Below are 20,593 nucleotides of genomic sequence, written 5' to 3'. Positions count from 1 at the left end.
GCCTATAAAAGTAAGTACAATTATTTGGTATATGGTTTTTAAATTAAAATATCTAAGAATAATAATGACATTATAAAGAAGTAGGATTTGTCATAAAATTTGTAATTCTAACCTTACATTGTTTTTAATAGTTTTATTTACAATGAGTTTTATTTATAATAAGTTTTATTTAAATGAGTTTTATTTATTATTGTAATACAAACATTATTGTGATACTGAATATATAAGTAATAATAATATGTACTGTAATGATATGATTTTAAGTATTATTAGTTAATTTTTCTTTATTTTTCAATTAAAAATTTCTAGAAAAAAATAATATTAATTGTTATTAATTTTTTTGTTCTATTTCTTTTCAAATTATTATACTTTCTATAAGAATTCCTATTGGTTCCGCCATGTTTTTCCAAACTTTGTTTCGACCAATAAAAATAAACACAAGCGTGGCCAGACTCTATATATAGGGACTCTAGTGTAGACGAGCGAAAGTGGTCGGATGAGCCACAAGTAGGATTATCCTTCGGTGTAGATAGGGCATTAGAGATTCATCATCTATCCTTTTCTATCCACATCAATCCATATCTTCTATTCTTTTTTACTTGGGATCTTGCACCAACGCGACATCTTGTGTGACATGCCTTAACTATGACATCTTGATCACAGATTTTTTGATAGAATACGGCCGGCGTCACATAGAACCCGTAATCCGTAATCCGCACCGGAAGTCCGCAAAAGTTACTAAGGATTGCGTCCGTAACGTTACTGGCTGGTTTATGCTTCGGTCTTAATCTTAATCTTAGTCTTATGGCCGGAGCACAGACTTTTGCATAAAGCATAACGCATAAGCATAAGGAAATTGATTGGTCCATTTCCTTATGCATTTGCTTATGCTTATATATAGACCAATCAATTTCCTTATGCTTATGCGTTATGCTTTATGTAAAAGCTTGTGCTCTCGGCTTTAAGATTAAGATTAAGACCGAAGCATAAACCGGCCATACGTGTGTTTTTTCTCCTTGTGTCCCATGGAGCCGTAAATACACACGTAACGGTATTACTATTTTTTATTTAACAGATTATAATTATTTATTTGTATTTTATTCATAAGAAAACTACAGAATATATTATAATTTTAACAAAAATTTTAATTAAATCGTCAAATTTAGTTAAATAAATAAAATTTAAAAAAGCATTACTAGTAATAACTAGTAACTTTTAGTAACTTTTACGGAAATTTCATGGAATTACGGCTCCATGGGACACAAGGAGATAAAACACACGTAACGTTACGGACGCAATCCCTAGTAACTTTTGCGGACTTCCGGTGCGGATTGCGGATTACGGGTTCTATGTGACGCCGGCCTACAATGGTCGTGAAACCACCTTATATTCTTAGGCCGGCGTCACATAGAACCCGTAATCCGTAATCCGCACCGAAAGTCCGCAAAAGTTACTAGGGATTGCGTCCGTAACGTTACGTGTGTTTTATCTCCTTGTGTCCCATGGAGCCGTAAATACACACGTAACGGTATTACTATTTTTTATTTAACAGATTATAATTGTTTATTTGTATTTTATTCATAAGAAAACTACAGAATATATTATAATTTTAACAAAAATTTTAATTAAATCGTCAAATTTAGTTAAATAAATAAAATTAAAAAAAGCATTACTAGTAATAACTAGTAACTTTTAGTAACTTTTACGGAAATTTCATGGAATTACGGCTACATGGGACACAAGGAGATAAAACACACGTAACGTTACGGACGCAATCCCTAGTAACTTTTGCGGACTTTCGGTGCGGATTACGGATTACGGGTTCTATGTGACGCCGGCCTTACACCGTGGTTTAAACGCTGCTTCGTTTTCGGCGGAGTGGGGGAACTTCGCCAGCAAAGCTTCGCTGCATGAAATTGTACCTTAAAGAACAAACCTGAACAAACCTTTTATGTGTCGCGTCCTAAACATAACCTTTAATCTAATATAACTTAACCTAATTAAAAACAATTTAATAAGAAAACTGCAAATAAACTGTTAAGTATTTTGTAAAATTTCGGTTCAAGTACTTATAGTTTTAATCAAAACGAGATGGGCCGACGTAAGAGCAAGCGAAAACCACCTAGCAAAAAGAAAGCTATTCAACCGTTGGACACGCAATTCAATTGTCCATTTTGCAATCACGAGAAATCGTGTGAGGTTAAGATGTAGGTATACTGCAAAAGTTGATAAAATTATTTTTATAGCATTTGAATGTTTTATTATATAGCATTAACGCGATAAGCTAAATCAAAATTTTTTGTTATCTTGATAACAAAGTAACGTCGATTGTTATTTATTGATTTGTGTTAACTTTTTAGTTTAATTATTTGAACTTTATTAACCAAATTGTTAAAGCAGGTTAATCTTTTAACCTAAAGAATTGAAATAAAGTAATATTTGTTAATTAAATATCTGTGTTGATTTTTCTTGTAACTATTGTCTGTATGATATCAGGGACAAGTCAAGGAGTACTGCCAGGATAACCTGCAGAGTGTGCTTGGAAGATTTTCAGACTACGATAAATTTACTATCAGAACCTTTAGATGTGTACAATGACTGGATTGATGCTTGTGAGAGTGCCAATTAAAGATTTTATCAATTATTGCATTTATATAAGATTTCTACATTTATATGTGAAGAAGTTCTCAATACTTTTTTAAGATTATTATTCATATTTTTTAATTTTATAAATATAAACTATTTTGTCAGTACTTGTACAGATTCTTAAACATATTGCTAAATGTGACTATTCGCTTACAAAACTGTGTTTGTATTTGATGTACACAGTATACTATTTCAGTAAAAGATGATCTTGATCTTTAAAAAACGATATAAGATCAGTTGTAATTTTATGTAGTTGCATTTAGCACATAGTATTAAAAATACAGCCTATAACTCTAAATTTTTATAAGATCTCATTCTATCATGATATATAATTTTATTTTTGATTACACTTATATATTTGGTTATTTTTAGTATATGTAATCACTTTAATATATAAGTTTTTACACAAATATATTTGTAGTATATATTGTACATATATCTTGTTTCAAATGATACCAAATTTTAATAATGTAAAAACAAATATTCTATTAAATTATCACAAATAAAAAATTTCAAAATTTTATTGAAAATCTTCACAATTTTACAATACAATTTTAGTAAAAGTATTGAATAAATATAATGTAAATTTAATTTCTGTTGGCAATTGAGCTATTGAAAAAAATGGAATAGTTTTATTAAAAATTTCTAAACATGATTTTAAAAAAAACCATTGAAGGCAATAGATAAAGATTAGAAAATTTTGTGATATACATTATTCGTGATGTACAACATTGCGATATACAGCAATTCTATCATTTCACAATAAATGATCCTGTCATGAATCGTGTTATAGAACATTCAGAAATCATGTTTGAAAATGTTATCTCTTATTAGTCCTTCGAAAAATGCCTTTCCTCATTTTTATCAAACAAATTTTAGATTTTTATTTTTATGATTATCATCCATGACTAATATGAATCACCTCAAATTCCTGGGCATCGATCATGTAATTTTTCTCTTGGAGTGAAAATGTGGAAAATGAAAACTTTTATGTGAATCAACAATTCTATTCGTCGAATTCACATGTGAAATTTTTACTTATCACATTTCCGCTTCTAGGGAAAAATTACATGATCAATGCCCTACTCTAATCGTACATTTATTTTTTTTTTCGCGCAATATTTCTAAATGTTTCCAAACGTGACACCCGTGTTCCAAACCTATCACCATTCTTGCAAACGTTCGCAGCGGATTCGTTGATTTTCAGCGGATATACGACGATGGTGGTGCAGTCAAGATGGCGTTCGCCGAGCGGAATACGCTGTCGGGTTGGAGCGCGTGAGAAAAAAAATGCCGCGGGGTGCCGTGACGACCACCGACGCTTCGCGCGGAATACTCGCGTGAGGAGCGAGGATCGATTCTCCGGAGTTAGCTCGAAAGTGAGTGCACGCGTCCACCGAGGCATTTGACATTAACCTAAGTGTACGTGGTACGCGATTGTGGTGCGGTGCGGTGTAGCGCGGTGCGGTGTAGCAAGGTGAGGTGAGGTGCGATACAGCGCGCTGCAGCCACGACGCGCAATCAGAGATTTCTCTTCGGTTGTTTCTGACGTGGACCGAGTTTGCTTGGCGCGAGGAAACGACATCACAACATTGTTCAGCTACGAAAAACGCAAAAGATCAAACACGACGACCGGCCATGGCGTCTGTCGTGCGCGCGTGATCGCCGATCAGACGGCCGATCAAGAAGGCTAGAGAGCGAGAGAGAGAGAGAGAGAAGAACGCCGGGACGCGTTTACGACGACGGTGATAAGGGACGACGTCAACTATCAGACTTTGTCGCATAAACAACGACATAAACAAACGTTTTGGTCTATCCTTTTATCCTTCTTCCTCAATCCTTCCTACTGTTGTACTCCACGTTTAACAATTATCATCATCACTGTAAATTATTTTGAACAGTATATGCAGATAGTATACAAACGGAATGCTCTGGTTATTGAGCTTATCTGCACAAGATTCTGCATTTAGATTGAGCCTACTGTTCAATAAACCATGTGATCAATCACTTTTTGGTAGGAAGTTATGAGAAGACATTCTATTGAATATAGGAAGTTGTAAGTGTATTTTGTCTGTACTATATGCTTTTCTCAAAACACGGTGCTTCTAGAAAGATTCTATAAAAAAGTTACATGTTAATTTGAGTTACAAGTTAAGTTTGTATTGTTAGTAAATATCTGATTTTTTTTGGACTTTTTGATGAGTTAGCCAAGTAATTGTCTAAATATACTGAAAGATTTTCAAGATTTTTGCCATGAGGTTATTTTCATGTCTAATACATAAAGCACTCTGTAAAGAGTACTAAATAGATTTATTGCATACTTTCTTAAGCCAGTAAATTATTTTATTTTGCATATTATGAGATGTGTGTAATAGTTCAAAATATTTTATAGTGTATAATGTTTCGTTTATAAACAGAATACTAGATAAATTAAATTGCCCGAGTGCTTTCTCAGTCTATTGATAAAAGCATTTACTTTGTAAAGTTTATTGCATATTTATGTAAGGTTATTATTATACATTTCTTAATTATACATATAAAATATATATATATATTTTTTTAGAATTTTATATACTTATATATGGAGTTTTTACCTTTATCTTTATATTAATTAATAAAATTACATCAAGTTTAGTTAAGAATTGGAATCTTCTTTATTGTTTTAAGAGTTTTAGTTTTCTTTTATCAAGTATTGATAATATTGGAATGTTTTATTTTCATGTATTTGTAAAGACTATGATGACACTGTTTAGCATGTTATCTTCTTATCAAAATAACAGTTTTTAACCTGTACATTCATAAGATAAGATAACAGATAGTAAAAAAATGTATATATGTATATTGTTATAGGAAAGGAAACATATTGAATGACGATTCAGCAATGTAAATGCTAAGTGAATAGATGCTACTGGTGCGTTTAAAAGCGTCGAGACATTCCATGAGGATCATACATCAATAAAGAACACGTGATTTAATGGACAGTGCGCACCATGTCTAACAGTCTGGATAGCTTTCTGACACGCATTGGGGATGTCACAATTGAACGTGTGACTCCTCGTGGTGGTCCCAAGTCCAGTGAAACAAATATGATGTCGAATGAGATTGGGACAAATGCAAATTTGAACGCCGAATCACAGGTGACTAATGATGAGAGTTCGGATGAGTCAAGTGGCGAAACGACAGATGGAGAGCAAGAGAAGAAAATCGATGCTTTGCAGTCTGAAGAGATAGAAGAGATACGTTCTGAGGGTTCAGGAGATGATATGGATTTAGATGAGACAATTGATTCACAGATTGGTGTGAGAGTAGAATCAGAAAGGCAACAGCATCCATCTCAAGAAGAGGATGACGAAGAACAAGTTAATATTCTAGACACTTTACCACTGGAAGGTTTGTCGAAAAACATTGATATTAAATAGCTTGTATACTCTTTGTATTATATCCTGAATATACTGAAACTAAAACAAATATATATAATAATAAAACATGCATGATAAAATTGATGATTCTTTAAATTATTTTTTACAGCAAATTAATTTTGCAGTTTTATATTAATAATTCCAATTAGATTTAGATTATTCTAAATTTCTAGAATTCTATTTCAGTTGATCCATTTTTGTTGTAATTAAATTAATTCAGCTAATAATTAATGTGTTATAATGAATTATATATTTGAATTAATATTGAATTTTTCCAAAAATTTGTGCTCAGTTTTATTCTTTAGTGTAAACTATAAAAAAAATTAAACTTATCTTTTATTATATCTTTTCTATATATAGTATGTATAACTTGTGATATAGTATAATATAAAAAAATTATGATTTAATTACGAACACGAAAATTATTGTTATTATATTATCTTTGTACTTTAACGATTTTATTCTTTTATTATTAAAAGGAGCGCCCATAGAAGGCCAAGAAGTGTCCGAAGCTGACTTACTAGGGAAGCCGATATCGAAAGATTCGGAAGATGAGGAAAGTATGGATAATGAAAACGAGAAGGCGGATGAACAGTCTGCGGGAGAGGGAAGCACTGATAGTAACAAGAGACATGCTGATTCTGAGCATCCTGATAGCGCGAAGAAAAAAGCGAAGAAAGAGGATGGCACTAGCGAGAGCAGCACATCGGAGTGCGAGCTAAAGTCGGAAAAGAAGCTGGCCAACATGCGAAGGAATATTCGGGAGGTGATGGATGAGACGCAACTGGACGAGGCTACATTGTCCGCCCAGAGGCAGGAAATGGAGCGCCTCAGGCGAGTGCAGGAGCAACAGAGGATTATCCGCGAGGTGCAGCGTCAGATAGCAATCAACCGACAGAATAATAAGGCGCAGACACGCGTTATTAGTCTCTTGCAGGGCAAGCAAAACCAAGCTGGCACTACGATTTCACAGTCGTCTTCCCCGTCATCGTCGATGCCGTCGTCGACGATGTCATCTGCCCAAGTTCGTTTGCCAAATACTGTGCTCCTGAAGGTGAACTCTGGTTCAGGTACTGGTGCTCAGACCACTCAGACAACCGGTGGGATGCAAGCGGGGCAGATACAGAGGAGATCGGTGGAAGGTGCGATGCGTTGGCAGAAAGGCAGAGGTGGTTACCAGGGAGCGCAGACATCCATCTCGCGTATTCCAAATCGCTCGAGCGCGCCCAATATGCTGCAGCATGCTGCCAAGTTTCGTATGATGACACCATCCGTAAGCATATCTCCGGTAATGCCTAAAAAAGAACCGATAGACCGAGTGGAATACTATTCCGATTCCGAGATGTCCGACTTGGAAACTGAAGATATTGCATTGCGTAACGAGAAGCAGGTGCTCATGCCGCGAAAGACGCCCAGCGTATCCAAGTATCAGAGGTCGCCTAAGGGCAAGGACGTGGTAACGATATCCAGCTCGAGCGAGAGCTCGGACGACGACTGTATAGTCCTGAGCGATCACAGTGGCGAGGAGGAGACCGACAACGAGGACGATCCATCCAATTCTGGTATGCACACCAATGATCGATACAACATTCCAGACGAGCACGGTCGGGTGTTAATCAATGTAGGTCATCCTGAGACCGAGCCGGACGTGTTTCTAGCGCCGCAGGTAGCCCGCATTATCAAGCCGCATCAAATCGGCGGGATACGCTTCCTTTTCGACAACATTATCGAAACCATCGAGAGGTACGATACCAGCAGCGGCTTCGGCTGCATCCTTGCCCACAGTATGGGCTTGGGGAAGACTCTTCAGGTTGCCAGCTTCTGTGACGTTTTTTTTCGATGTACCACTGCCAAAACCGTTCTTTGCATCATGCCTATAAACACGCTCCAGAACTGGTTGGCGGAATTTAACATGTGGTTGCCGTATGAAGATTCTGCTACTATCGCCGAGAAGCAATCTAAAGCTACAAATGTCAAGGTGGAGCCCGGAATGGATATGAAGCACGAGATAAAGGAGGAGGGCAGTCAGAGCGACATATCTAATATGTCGCGGCCTATCAGCACAGAATCCGCACATCGTTTTGGTCAGGAAAACGCGGGAGCCGCGACATTCGTGTCGCAACAATCAATGAATGTCATGTCAGACAATTCCTATGCAAATTCTCATCATGGCTATGAGGCGCGCGGCATGATGGGTTACATGCACGATCCTACTATGATGAACAAAAATATGGCCGAATCGCACGCGCCGCATATGCCGCCGAATTATCATCAGAGCGAAATATCGCAGAATCCGTTGTACAGCGCGAATCCGAATCCGCTTTCCAACTTCCCCGACTCGACGATGAAACTGGATTCGGTCAACTGTCACAGCATGCCGACTGGACAAAACATGACGCCGTCAAAATTTAGCATGGAGAATCAGGTCACCGGCGTTATGTATCCCGGCATGGAAAATCGACTGCAAGGTGGTCCTATGTATGCCGACATGGAGAATCGAAATGCCACGGCGATATATCCACCTATGAGCAATCACCATTCTCCGATGTACCCGAATTACGGCAACGCTTCGGGCACTTTTGCGAGTTACGGCAGTCAAACTAATCGACAAGAATCAGAACATGAACCGAAAAAGGAAAATATGTTGCCAGGGACAACAATGCCGTCTCAGAATGCGGAGATAAATGTGAAGAAAGAGCCGGAGGAGATGGTCAAGAAAGAAGAGAGCGCAATGAAGCAGGAGTTAGTGGAGGAAAAGAAGGAGAAGGTGGAGAAAGTGAAAACACCGTACAGCGTGGATGCGCCCGTCGGCATGGAAGTACGCCCGAGGCATTTCCGTCTGCACATTCTGAACGATTCACACAAAACTATGACGGCGAGGGCGAAGGTAATTCACGAGTGGCAGTCGACCGGCGGTGTACTATTGATAGGCTACGAATTGTACAGGCAGTTGTCTTTGAAGAAACCCAACAAAGCGAAACGGAAACGCGGTCAGCCCTTTAAAGACACTGTGGACGTAGAAGAGGAGGATAAGAACAAAGGTTTGCTGGATGAGATGCATGTGGCTTTGGTGAGCCCAGGCCCGGATCTAGTTATTTGCGACGAGGGTCATCGGATTAAAAACTCGCACGCTAGCATCAGCATGGCGTTGAAGCAAATGCGCACAAAACGCAGGATTGTGTTGACCGGCTATCCACTGCAGAACAATCTCCTGGAATACTGGTGCATGGTGGACTTCGTGAGGCCAAATTATTTGGGCACCAAGAGTGAGTTTTGCAACATGTTTGAGAGACCGATACAAAACGGCCAGTGTATCGATTCTACGCCGCAAGATATACGCTTAATGCGTTACCGTGCTCACGTGTTGCACGCTCTATTGGAAGGTTTTGTGCAGAGAAGATCTCACTCTGTGTTACAAATGTCCTTGCCGCGCAAAGAAGAGTACATTCTTCTCGTTAGAATGACGCCTCATCAGCGCAAGCTGTACGATACGTTCATGAATCAGGTGGTGAAAACACGCGCGGTACCGAACCCGTTGAAAGCATTCGCTGTATGTTGCAAAATCTGGAATCATCCGGATATCCTGTATCATTTCCTTCGCAAACGTCAGGCAAACGAGGAGGATGATTTAGATCTGGAGGAAACGATTGGGGAGAAGTCCACGCCGGGTGGCAAGAGATCTAAAGCGCGCCAGCCGAAGGGGGAATCTAAGAAGGGCAAGAAGACAGGCACGACAATCAAAAACAAACCTGCGGCTAGTGTACAACCGAATGCTTCCTCGTCGTCTAGCAATGATAACACAGAAACCGAAAATGCGCACAACACTTCAAAGCAAAATAATTATACCAATTATCCAATGCCGGTCTCCAATTCCGGATACTCTAATTCCATGCCACAGGGATCCTCTTATCCTCCTCACAGTTATCAAAATTACCGTCCGAACGATCAAAACACATACTATAGGAATGATAATAACAACCACGGGGAATATAATCACGGAGAATTCTATAATAATCAAGGACAGCAGCGATACAATAACCAATCGTTTCAATCGTATACTCAGACATCGAGCTATAATACGTCGCAGGGATACAACAATCAATCGCAGAATTACATGCAGTCGAATGAGCAGTCCGCGAATCATCCTCAGAGGTATAGCGGCGCGTCAGCTCCATCTGATTTCAGATCGGATCAAAATCAAGGGAACAACTACGAAACATCTGGTATGTTTCCAAGGCAAAACTATCCTTATCAGGATCAGCAGCGCAATTATACGCCGAATTTAAATCAAGGGCCTAGCAATTATCCTCAGCAAGTTTCTAACCAGCCCTCTTTTCAAACTCAAATGCCGAATCAGTCTGCGAATATGCCGATGCAGGATTACTCGTCGTACGCTGCGAATCAAAATCAAACCTACTCGCCAGCGTCAGCTCAGACAAATCCGTATCAACGAAATGACGCGCAACCGCTGCAGAACTCGACGATGGGATATCCCGCGCCTCAGCAGGGTCAGTCTCCAGCGACTCAAGCTCCGACCTCCGGTTACATGCCGCCGCAGCAGAGTCAGAATCCACCACCGGCACAAAATCGAGGCTTCTCCCCGAATCAACAGAATCAGAACTTGAGTTTACAGAATCAGTCTCACACATATGCCGGCCAGCAGTCTCAGAATTTGCCTCTTCAAGGCCAACCGCACAGCTATTCGACGCAGGTGAATCCAACTCCAAATCCCGCGCAAACTCCGCATGTGTTTAATCAACAATCGGCGCCCATACCGCAAGCTCAGTCTCACGGTTACATGCAGTCGAATCAGTCGAGTCAAGGGCCTATGCAGCAAGGCACGATGCGCTATACTCCGACATCGCAGACTCAAATGAGCATACCGCAAAACCAGCCCAGTTATTCGACCAATCAATCCGCACAGAATGTTAACGCACAGAATCAGACGCATAGATATCCTCCGGATCAGCAAAGCCCAGCGACGAACCCGCAGAACGCAGTTCACGGATACGGCCATCACATGGCGCCCCAAGTCGCAACTCCTAATCAGTCGGCGCCTCCGTCTAACCAGACGCACTCTGGTTATCCGTCGAATCATCCGGGCACAGGTGCGATGCCGCAGACCCCCGCTCATCGATATGGTGCCGCGCAGCAGACGCAAGTAGCTCAAAATCAATCTGTAGCATATTCATCGAATCAGCAGCAATCCAATTCGTCGTTAGGACAGAATGATCAAGTGTATCCTAGGCCGGACGCTGCGGTGTCGCAGCAAGGTTACGCTCCAACCGCGAACGAATTTTCCAACGAACGTACAAGTGCAAGTTCTGCGAGCAATTCCGGCAATAATTACGCCGCAAGCAACCAACCGCAAACGCAGAATCCGGTTATGCCGAATTATCCGTCAGACAACTCGCATCAGAATCCAACGACGGTCGGACAGATGAAGAGCACGGACGATCCTTACTGGCAACGTAATTATCCGCAGGCGTTCCGACCAGATCAGCAATGTAACGATTCATACTACAGGGATCAGATCAATCCCGGTGTGAATCGTTATCAGAATAATTACTTTCCTCCGCAGAATTATCCGAATCAATCGTACGAGTACGCAACCGGTCATGGTTCAGACATGAATACGCGACCTGACGAGACGAAAGCATCACAGCAGTCTGGTGGATCGTGCGACAAGAGCAGCAAAGACATGACATCCAGCATCGGTGTGCAGAGTCAACCGATGCATCAGAATAATATCGCGGGCGCGCCGAACTACAACGCGGATCCGAATCGCCAGAATTCGGCGACTTCTGCACCAAGACCGGGTCAAGGGATTAATTCGATGCACAGTCCGCGGTTGAATCAGGGTGAATTGTCGAAGGAGGATGAAAAAGAAAAAGAAGATCAACTGGAGAAGGATAAAGAAGAGAAATCTGACGACGACGTTCTCACAAAAGACGAGGAAAAGGATTGCAAGAGTTCTCCCAATGGAAAAGAAGATCCTGGAATTCCGTATGATTGGGTATGCTAAAAGTTATTTTCTAAATTAATAATAAAATATACAGTGCGTGTTTTTGATTTGATTAACCATTTTATATTCGAGCAATAACCTTTTCTAATATCTGGATATTGTTACAGGCGACGGAATTGATGAAAGGCTATGTACCTGGATTGATAGATGCATCTGGAAAAATGACGCTTTTTTTCTGTATTCTCGACGAAGCTATTACACTGGGAGATCGTGTGCTTGCCTTCTCACAATCCTTGTTTACATTGAATCTCATAGAGGACTTTTTAGCACGAAACAGTTTAAAACATCCGAACGGACAAATTGACGCCTGGATCAAGAATGTGAATTATTATAGACTGGATGGAAGCACCAGTGCATTAGAGCGAGAGAAATTGATCAATGAATTCAACAATAATCCAAAGATACATTTATTTCTTGTTTCGACTCGAGCAGGTTCGCTGGGTATCAACCTTGTCGGTGCAAATCGCGCGATCGTATTCGATGCTTCTTGGAATCCTTGCCATGACACGCAAGCTGTGTGTAGAGTATACAGATACGGCCAGCAAAAGCCATGTTTTGTTTATCGATTAGTCACTGATAATTGTTTGGAGAGGAAGATCTACGATCGACAGATCAGCAAACAAGGCATGGCAGATCGCGTAGTTGATCAGTGTAATCCTGATGCACATCTTTCACTGAAGGAAGCAACGACATTATCATGGGATTGGGAGGAAGACAGTCAAGTGCAAGATTTCTCACAGATTAAGGATAGCTACACAGATGAGGTTATGCACTGTGTGCTGGAACGGTATTCTTCTTTACTTACTAAACAACCATTTCACCACGAAAGCTTACTCGTTGATCGAAAGGATAAAAAACTCAGTCAAGCTGAGAAACGACTGGCTCGTCGTGGTTATGAGCTTGAGAAAATGGCAGCCAATTGTTCGAGACCGAGTTATAATTATGTCCCGGGCAATACAGCCGCGCGAGGTACAGTTTATATTTACGAAAAAAGCAAGAAACTTTTAGTTTTTAATAGAGGTTTATGAATATATAATTATAATTCTTATTTACTCTCTTTTAACTGTTTTGAATTTGAATCAACTTATATCGTTTGCTTTTTTAGCAGGCGGATTACAGATCAGAGCGATTCGTGGTGGTGATGGAGGTACCACACCTAAACCTGTTGCATCTGTCAGACCGATGCAACAGCGAGGCGCTGAAGGATTAGGTCCAAGAGGTGTGACTGGTAGTAGGTGGATACCAGCGGAAGTGTGGCAAAGGCAAGGAATGAGCGCCCAAGAGATGACGTTACCTTTGGATGTGGTTATTCCGACCAATTCTCCGGACAAAGGAAGTATTGTTCTAAAAGCAGGTCAACGGGTGATGGTGTTAAAGAGTCCGAAAGGCATTTACATGCAGCTCGAGTCTGGCAAAATTATAGCGATTCGCACTGCGCTCAAGTTAAATCAGCAGAAGCGCGAGGAAGAACCAAAGAAAGGTGAATAAATATATTGCTTTCGTTAATGTATGCTTAATCTTGATTATTCTGTCATTTAAGAACGACCTGTTAAATAGAAAATTTGATATTTTACAGGCGTTTCATCAATGATACAGAGAAATTCCAAGCCCGAGGTTGGCTTTCCTTTGCGAAATAATTCTGCCATTTCTATAATACCTAAATCATCATCGAATAACCAAACCAGCCGACCTCTCAATAAACCATCCCCGGGCCCGGGTTACAAGCCATTTAGCGACAAGGAAATTTCCAAGAGATCCAAACCGGTCACTGCGGCCGCTAAACCTTATCTGAGTCAAGTAAACTTGACTAATCAAGTTTCTCTGTCGAGGTTATCGAAAGTTAAGCAAGAACCGGTGGATCATTCCACGCTCGGAGACAACTCCAACTCATCTGATAGTCAAGTGAGAACTGAGCAACGAGTCGAGGAAGTCAGATTGGAGGACGTAGTGGCTGAAGTGAGTTCGAATCCTGAATACAGTCCATCTAATCACACTCGAACCACTAATTCAGACACGGACACGTCTCTACCGAAATCTTCCGAGGAAGGCACTCAAGTTTACACGCCTGATAATGGTTCTTTAACGCAAAGCATTCAAACACAACATGACCAGTCTGAAACGGAATTGCCGCCAATCGCTGATAAACAGTGTTCACTGCCAGAGAAGGAATCTTCTAAGTCAGATGAGCTGCCAAACTGTAGTCGGCCTTTCCATAGTCAAACGGAAAAGCGAGACACTACTAGCGATGACATCATCATTGAGGAGCCGATGACGACGCAGATGACGTCACAGATGACACCGCAGATGACATCGCAAGTAACATCGCAAGTAACATCGCAGGCACCATCGCAAGCACCATCGCAGGCACCATCGCAGATACCATCGCAAGCGACACCACAAACCACAATACCGCAGACGCACGCAGCTATTCCCGGGTCGATGTCATCTTTATTAACACCGCAACCGGTACCGTCGGTTATGTCATCAAACATGCCGATACCATCGAACATGCCGTCCAGTGTACCGGTGCCATCCAGCATATCATCGAATATACCAATTCCACCGAGTATGCCAGTACCATCGAGTATATCGGTGCCATCAAACATGCCGGTGACGTCGAGCATGCCGGTGCTATCAAGCATGTCGGTACCGTCAAGTATGCCAATACCATCTGCATCTATCAGGGGTCCGGAAACACCCAAAAGTATTGTCGAATCGCCCATCGTCGTGTCATCGACTGCCTCTGTGTGCACGAGCACCAATATTACTTCTCCAAAAAGCGCCGAATCAACTCCGAGCATGCGGGACAACGTGGTTCAAGGTGATCCGATGCCGAGTGTTCCACAAGGTTATCCCTATGCTCAGTACCCAAGGTACTACGACTACAGTGATCCGCGATCGCGCTCCCTGTCGAATCCCTACAACACTTACTTTCCCAGCGTTCCACCGCACACAGCAAATCCCAGCAGCAGACTGCCAGTAGACACGACGAAACCTCAACCGGACTTAGGAAAGCCTATGGATGAGAGGAATGTGATGAACGTGCCTACAGCTTACTCTCCCCAAGTACCGAGCATTACTGCCAAAACGCTTACGAGTTCCGCAACGGAATCTAAAGGGACAGAAACGGCAGCAGTGACTACCACGGTGACCTCTGTCGCCTCTTCGAGTAGAGACGATACCACTCATATACCCACTGCATTTAGTCATCCTACCAGCACGCGTTACCCGGGCCCGTATCCACCGGGTCCGTACGACCCGTATTCGCAACACTACCCACCGGCGCCTGGTTCCTCCGCAGCCTATCCTCCAGCTGGTTAGTCATATTCTCAAGTAAAATAAGATCAAAGAGCGAAATTTTGCAAAATTTTTTTTATATCGATGAAATATTAACGATGAAATTTTTTCGCAGGAGCACCAGGTTATCCGGCATACGGTGGACCGAGCTACAACACGGATTATGCACGCATGTACTCGGCGTTCCATGGTCCACCACCTCCGACGGATCCGTACATGCATAGAGGATACGCCCCTCCCTCCTCGCATCCTTCTAATTATTACTCGCCCTTCCCGCATCCTCCGCCGCCTTATCCCAACTATTCTTTTTTGCCGTATCCAAACCCCAATATATCCAGCGAGCCTCAACCACCTGCTCAGTAGAGAAGCAAGCGCGGCTAAGGCTAACGCTAGATTTAAGGATCGCGAAGAAGAAAGAGTCGTCGTGAACCGAAGCCGCGATTCAGAAGCTTAATAGACTGAAGCTGTAAAACGCATCGATGTAAATATTTAGTCACAAATATTGAGATATTAAGGAGACATGTGATCGGAGGTTCTTGAATGCTTTGCGCCATCGATATATGTAATGTCGAAAAGGCCGAATACAGTTGCCGTCAATATTGAAACGTGCAATCTGTCGAAATATTCCGAAATATTTTAACTGTCAACGCCGTTTTTACAATGCGTTTGTTTATTAGTTAATTACCGAAAAAAATATTCCACCCATCATGTGGTACAAATCACTCCTTTGTTTGATTTTTTAGTCTCATAAGGACACTGTAAAGCGACATTTTTTTACAAGTGTTTAGATTATGCGATTTAGATTGTAATATGTTTACGCTATGACCAACTAATTGCGTTCCTCGCAATTTTTTCTACTCTTTGTACTTGCGCGGTGAATCTTCGCCGAATTAGCTTTTTGCCAATAATCTCTTAATGTTGAAGCCGATGAGTTACTGACGCATATGACTCTGGGAAGGAGTAAATTGTACCATCCGAATGACTGGAGGAAAAGGAGCGCTGTATACTATCGTTTAGCTTCATCCCATTACATTCATTCATTTTTATATATCTTATAATAGCAAAGAGGGGGAGAATTATTGTAATAGAAGATTTTTTTTATTACGAATAATCGGTAATGTTCATCATGTGCGTTTACAATTCTTAAAGCAGAATTCAAAGAGTCAGAGATAACAACATGGCTAAGTTAAGAGAGGTATAAAGTTAAGATGAAGAAAATTAAAGATGAAAGTTATATAAAAATGTTGAGAGAGAATTTTCACATATACACATAACTTTTTAAAGACTTGATTATGATATTAATCGATAATGGTTGTATCATCGATAATGTCTGTATGTTTTGCAAGTAAAATATTAATGTTTAAAATTTAGTTTTATTTGTAATTCTTTTTTTCAGATAGCGTGTTGCTATCTGAGACTCTTGATTTTTAAGTAAAATCTGAAAGACTTCCATGACAGATTTTTCACTAACTTGAAATTTATTGACTGATCCCCCTCGGACGATACGGCAAAAGTAATGGATATTTGCAAATTGTATAGGCTAAAATATATTAACATCATTGAAGCTATATTATAAAATGCAAATGTTCATTGAAACATTTACATTTACATGAACCTGTATAAGAATCTACTGTCCAGTGAGGTACTTTTTCTTCTATTCTACTACGTAATGTTAATGTATTTTATGCGAGTATTATAGCGATATATTTGATTGTTACGCGACTCTCTTGACAACTCAGTGATTCATCTTGAAATTGTTTTCTTAAAGATCTGATTTGTATAAAATAGATTCACTATCACTTCAAAAAGAGGTTGGAAATCGTTTTTTGTTTCAGTGATAGATATAGTCTTCGAACAGACAGTTTCGGAGAGCAGTGGATCACGAAGTGTTAAGCTGGTTTGCATTATGTATCACTCTTCCGTAAATCTGATTTTTAGAGTAAACATTATTGTCTCGTCTCTTTTTCTTGACAAGCGCCGAAACCGATTGCTATTCATCACGGCGTGCGTCACATCGTGTCTACGTGTCGTCTTTTAACTTTTTCCAGGTATACATCACACACACTCACACGCGCGCGCGCGCCACACACACCCAACACAACATGTACACACACACACACACACATCACACAATATACACGCGCGTACATACAGTATTCACCTGGAACATTTAGTAGCCAGTAAACACAGTCTGCAGCATCCCTAGCGAGTTGTATATGGATACTACGTATTATACTATTAAACGTTACGATTTCCGAAATAGGTAATCTTACTCTAGTAGAGTGTAGGATTGTTGTTATCTAGGATGTCTTACGATTAAAAAAAAAAATGAAATTTACTATCTCGGACACATAGCATAAATGTAGGGAGAGCCATGATTTTCAGAAGCGACTCTTCAGAGACTCGGAACTGTGATATTTTATTATAATCTCGTGCCGAATTCGCACTGTACGATGCTCTTGTCCGGTATCGAAGCCGCCGATCTTGGTTTTGTGGGAATTTTCGCGAGAGGAGGCTCAGAATCTCTCAGGCCGCCTACGCGACGCTTGGTCGAAATTGTTGCATTTACTTTAGTGTAAGTCAATCTAGTGCACGAGATGGTCAATCCATTTTTCCAAGTGGGACACAGAGGCGCGCACGGGTCTATCATGGTACTCCCTGTAAAATATAAATAATACGGATCAGTGGTATTCAATCCTTCCTAATAGCATAATTCTCTTCTTTGAGGAAAAAAAGGCATATTTTTTTAGATCTTCGATTCTCTGTCACGTTTTTATTCTTTCGAAATCGCTTTGTTACGTAAGGAATTATTGTAGAAACCTTTTTTTTGTATCTTCTCATATTTTATATTATTGTTCAAAGTTGCACTTATGAATAAAATTTTTTTGTCTTTTATTTTGAAAACACTTTGCATACAAAATGATTTTAGCAATCAAATTTTTCTAAAACGCAGATTGTTTAAACGTTCTTCCGAGAGTACTCCAGGTTGAATATCTCTGATTATAGACGAATTATTCTAATGAGATAGACGTTTACGCTGGATATATAATTAGTAATACTGTGTCTTCGCGTCGGATCTCCATGCCGCCTGTTTACCGCGCGCGGGAGACGCGATATAGGTTCTAAGTGTACAGATGTTACGTTTAGTGTAACGTTCGAATAAGCTGTGCAATCTTTCACGAACAGGCGACAGGAAATCCGTCGTGTAAAATGCGCGCGAGATGCGAGCCGTCCGTTCTGAAAGCGATGCAGAGTTTAATTGCAAAATATAACATTCACATCCCGCGTTTAGTGCCAAATGTAACTGTTGAGTTTTGTTTTATGTAACATAAAGATTGTACATGATGTTACCGTAGGCTGAGAATTATATGACTGCGTTTAGTGCTAAATGCGGTAGCCCAATTTCAAGTTTTATTCGTGCATTTTTTGAAAATTGCATTTTATGCTATCATTAAATACTATCGAGAATTTTATGCGTTATTACTTAGCACTGCGTCTTGATACTCTCTCATAATATTTAACGATTTAAATGCGATGATACGGATAGAAGTGAGTGTATGGGCTAATGAATTTAATTAAGATGTGAATGTAAAGTGGTAGGTGCATTTTAGTGAAACTTTCAGGATTAACTGACATCATTCTCAGGACAAGCGGCTCATATATTTGCGGAAGAACAACAATTATTTCGTCTCTGTTATAGCTTTTTTGCCATTTACGTACTTGTAAATACCCATTTATATATATTTCATACTTTATTTATTATTATACATTAGAGCCATTATTATCGCTTTTTTTGATGTCAAATTAATTGCCTTTATGTAAAATAAATTGTTTACACAGATGAGAAGATTGTTTTGATGGTATTACTGTTACGTGAATGAGAGAGAGAGGGAGGGGGAAAGAGAGAGAAAGGAAAAAAGGAATGTGTGTGAATGAGAGCCTATGTATATTTTGGTTTTTTATAATATGCGTCTTTACATCCGACCAAAACAGGAACACAGAGACCCGTATTTTTGTCGTATATTAAACGCTAAACGTGGCTGTTTAATTTTAGTTATTCTTACCCAATAAAGTTCAATAAAATTAATAATAATGTATAAAAGTGTCAAATAAATCAAACTTGCAATTCTTTATATTCATACAAAGTTTGAAAAGCGGTAGAGAAAGAAGTTATGATATAAAAAATTGGAATTACATTCTTGGAAATAACTTGAGATTCAAAGATACTCGTAAATTTTTTTTCAAAGATATACATTTTTAGTAGCGTAAATTGTGTTGGAAGTGTCAGAAAATGTGTTCTAAAATAACTTCATAAGCAGACAGCAATGTGTGAAAATAGAATGAGCATCAAATAGCCACATTTATCGTGCGGCTAAAATACGCGCAGCAATGCACATGTAAATGCTTAGTATTGTAAGGAATTATGACATTACGAGATTACGAGTAAATAGATTCATTTGTATCAGTTTAGTACGATAGATTTACCTTTCAACCTGAAATTCTGTGTCGACGTGGTACGGTTTTCGTGATATACATTTTTTGTCTGTATGTACATCTTAAACTATCTAAAAATACATGTTACACGCAAGCTGAATTTTTTTAAAGTTATAATAAATTTGCCCGCAGAGAAATAATAAATCTCGTGTTGTATTATTTTTCGTTTTCACAAGCGTTTCACAGTTTTACTTTAATAACTCGTGTCAATGCATGTGACAGATAAAATAAAATAAATTAATTTAATTAAAATATTCGATATGTTAAACGGGTTTATTTTGTTGCAAAGAATAATTTATAATATCATTATATTTGTATAAATAACTTGTTTATATTTTATCATATTCTGCAAAACATTAAAAATTAAAAACAAAAAAAAACATTAAGATTTATACTTTGTTAAAATAAACGATTAAACTAAAAAAAATAGCTCAGATATGCTTATATAGAATTGTAAAGAGCTTTACTATAATATTATTTAGTTGTAATTATCAATAACTTTTCGAAAAGATGTAAGTATAAATAAATATTATCGGATATTTTCATAAAATAAACTTTATTTCTGTGCGTCGACATATTTCATAATATGCGCCAAAATGCAACTAATGAAACTAATGCCATCTAGAGATACCGCTTAGGTAGTTGTCTTGCGCTTGCGACAGTATGATCTAAAAATTAAACCTTTCATTAAAAAAAAACTCAAATAATAAAG

At 39.4% G+C, this 20,593-nt stretch overlaps 2 protein-coding genes across 3 annotated transcripts; both read left to right on the top strand.

The window, feature by feature from the left end:
* The first annotated feature begins 1,893 nt into the window (after window positions 1–1,893).
* Window positions 1,894–2,753, top strand: LOC105676677 (transcription elongation factor 1 homolog). Its single transcript, XM_012374737.2, has 2 exons — window positions 1,894–2,207; window positions 2,497–2,753. Exons 1-2 carry the CDS (start codon window positions 2,092–2,094, stop codon window positions 2,627–2,629), a joined length of 249 nt encoding a protein of 82 aa, XP_012230160.1. The 5' UTR covers window positions 1,894–2,091; the 3' UTR covers window positions 2,630–2,753.
* A 713-nt stretch (window positions 2,754–3,466) lies between these two features.
* On the top strand, window positions 3,467–19,234 carry LOC105676679 (uncharacterized). 2 transcript variants are annotated; one of them, XM_067351404.1, is made up of 7 exons: window positions 3,467–4,702; window positions 5,497–6,036; window positions 6,545–12,081; window positions 12,198–13,059; window positions 13,199–13,570; window positions 13,667–15,406; window positions 15,503–19,234. In XM_067351404.1, exons 2-7 carry the CDS (start codon window positions 5,637–5,639, stop codon window positions 15,748–15,750), a joined length of 9,159 nt encoding a protein of 3,052 aa, XP_067207505.1. In that variant the 5' UTR covers window positions 3,467–4,702; window positions 5,497–5,636; the 3' UTR covers window positions 15,751–19,234. The 2 variants fall into 2 exon arrangements, with proteins under 2 accessions (XP_067207505.1, XP_012230162.2); XM_012374739.2 differs by having other exon boundaries at window positions 13,196–13,570.
* Window positions 19,235–20,593: the final 1,359 nt, after the last annotated feature.

Source organism: Linepithema humile, chromosome 3 (assembly GCF_040581485.1).
Source record: "Linepithema humile isolate Giens D197 chromosome 3, Lhum_UNIL_v1.0, whole genome shotgun sequence".
Classification (NCBI taxonomy): domain Eukaryota; kingdom Metazoa; phylum Arthropoda; class Insecta; order Hymenoptera; family Formicidae; genus Linepithema; species Linepithema humile.
This window is presented reverse-complemented; position numbering and strand designations above follow the sequence as displayed.

Excerpts from the sequence above, each read along its gene's own strand:
- LOC105676677 (XM_012374737.2), top strand. The coding sequence starts at position 2,092 with ATGGGCCGACGTAAGAGCAAGCGAAAACCACCTAGCAAAAAGAAAGCT. Across the intron at positions 2,208-2,496 it reads AAATCGTGTGAGGTTAAGAT|GGACAAGTCAAGGAGTACTG; the intron begins GTAGGTATACTG and ends GTATGATATCAG.
- LOC105676679 (XM_012374739.2), top strand. The coding sequence starts at position 5,637 with ATGTCTAACAGTCTGGATAGCTTTCTGACACGCATTGGGGATGTCACA. Across the intron at positions 13,571-13,666 it reads CGAGGAAGAACCAAAGAAAG|GCGTTTCATCAATGATACAG; the intron begins GTGAATAAATAT and ends GATATTTTACAG. Across the intron at positions 15,407-15,502 it reads CGCAGCCTATCCTCCAGCTG|GAGCACCAGGTTATCCGGCA; the intron begins GTTAGTCATATT and ends ATTTTTTCGCAG.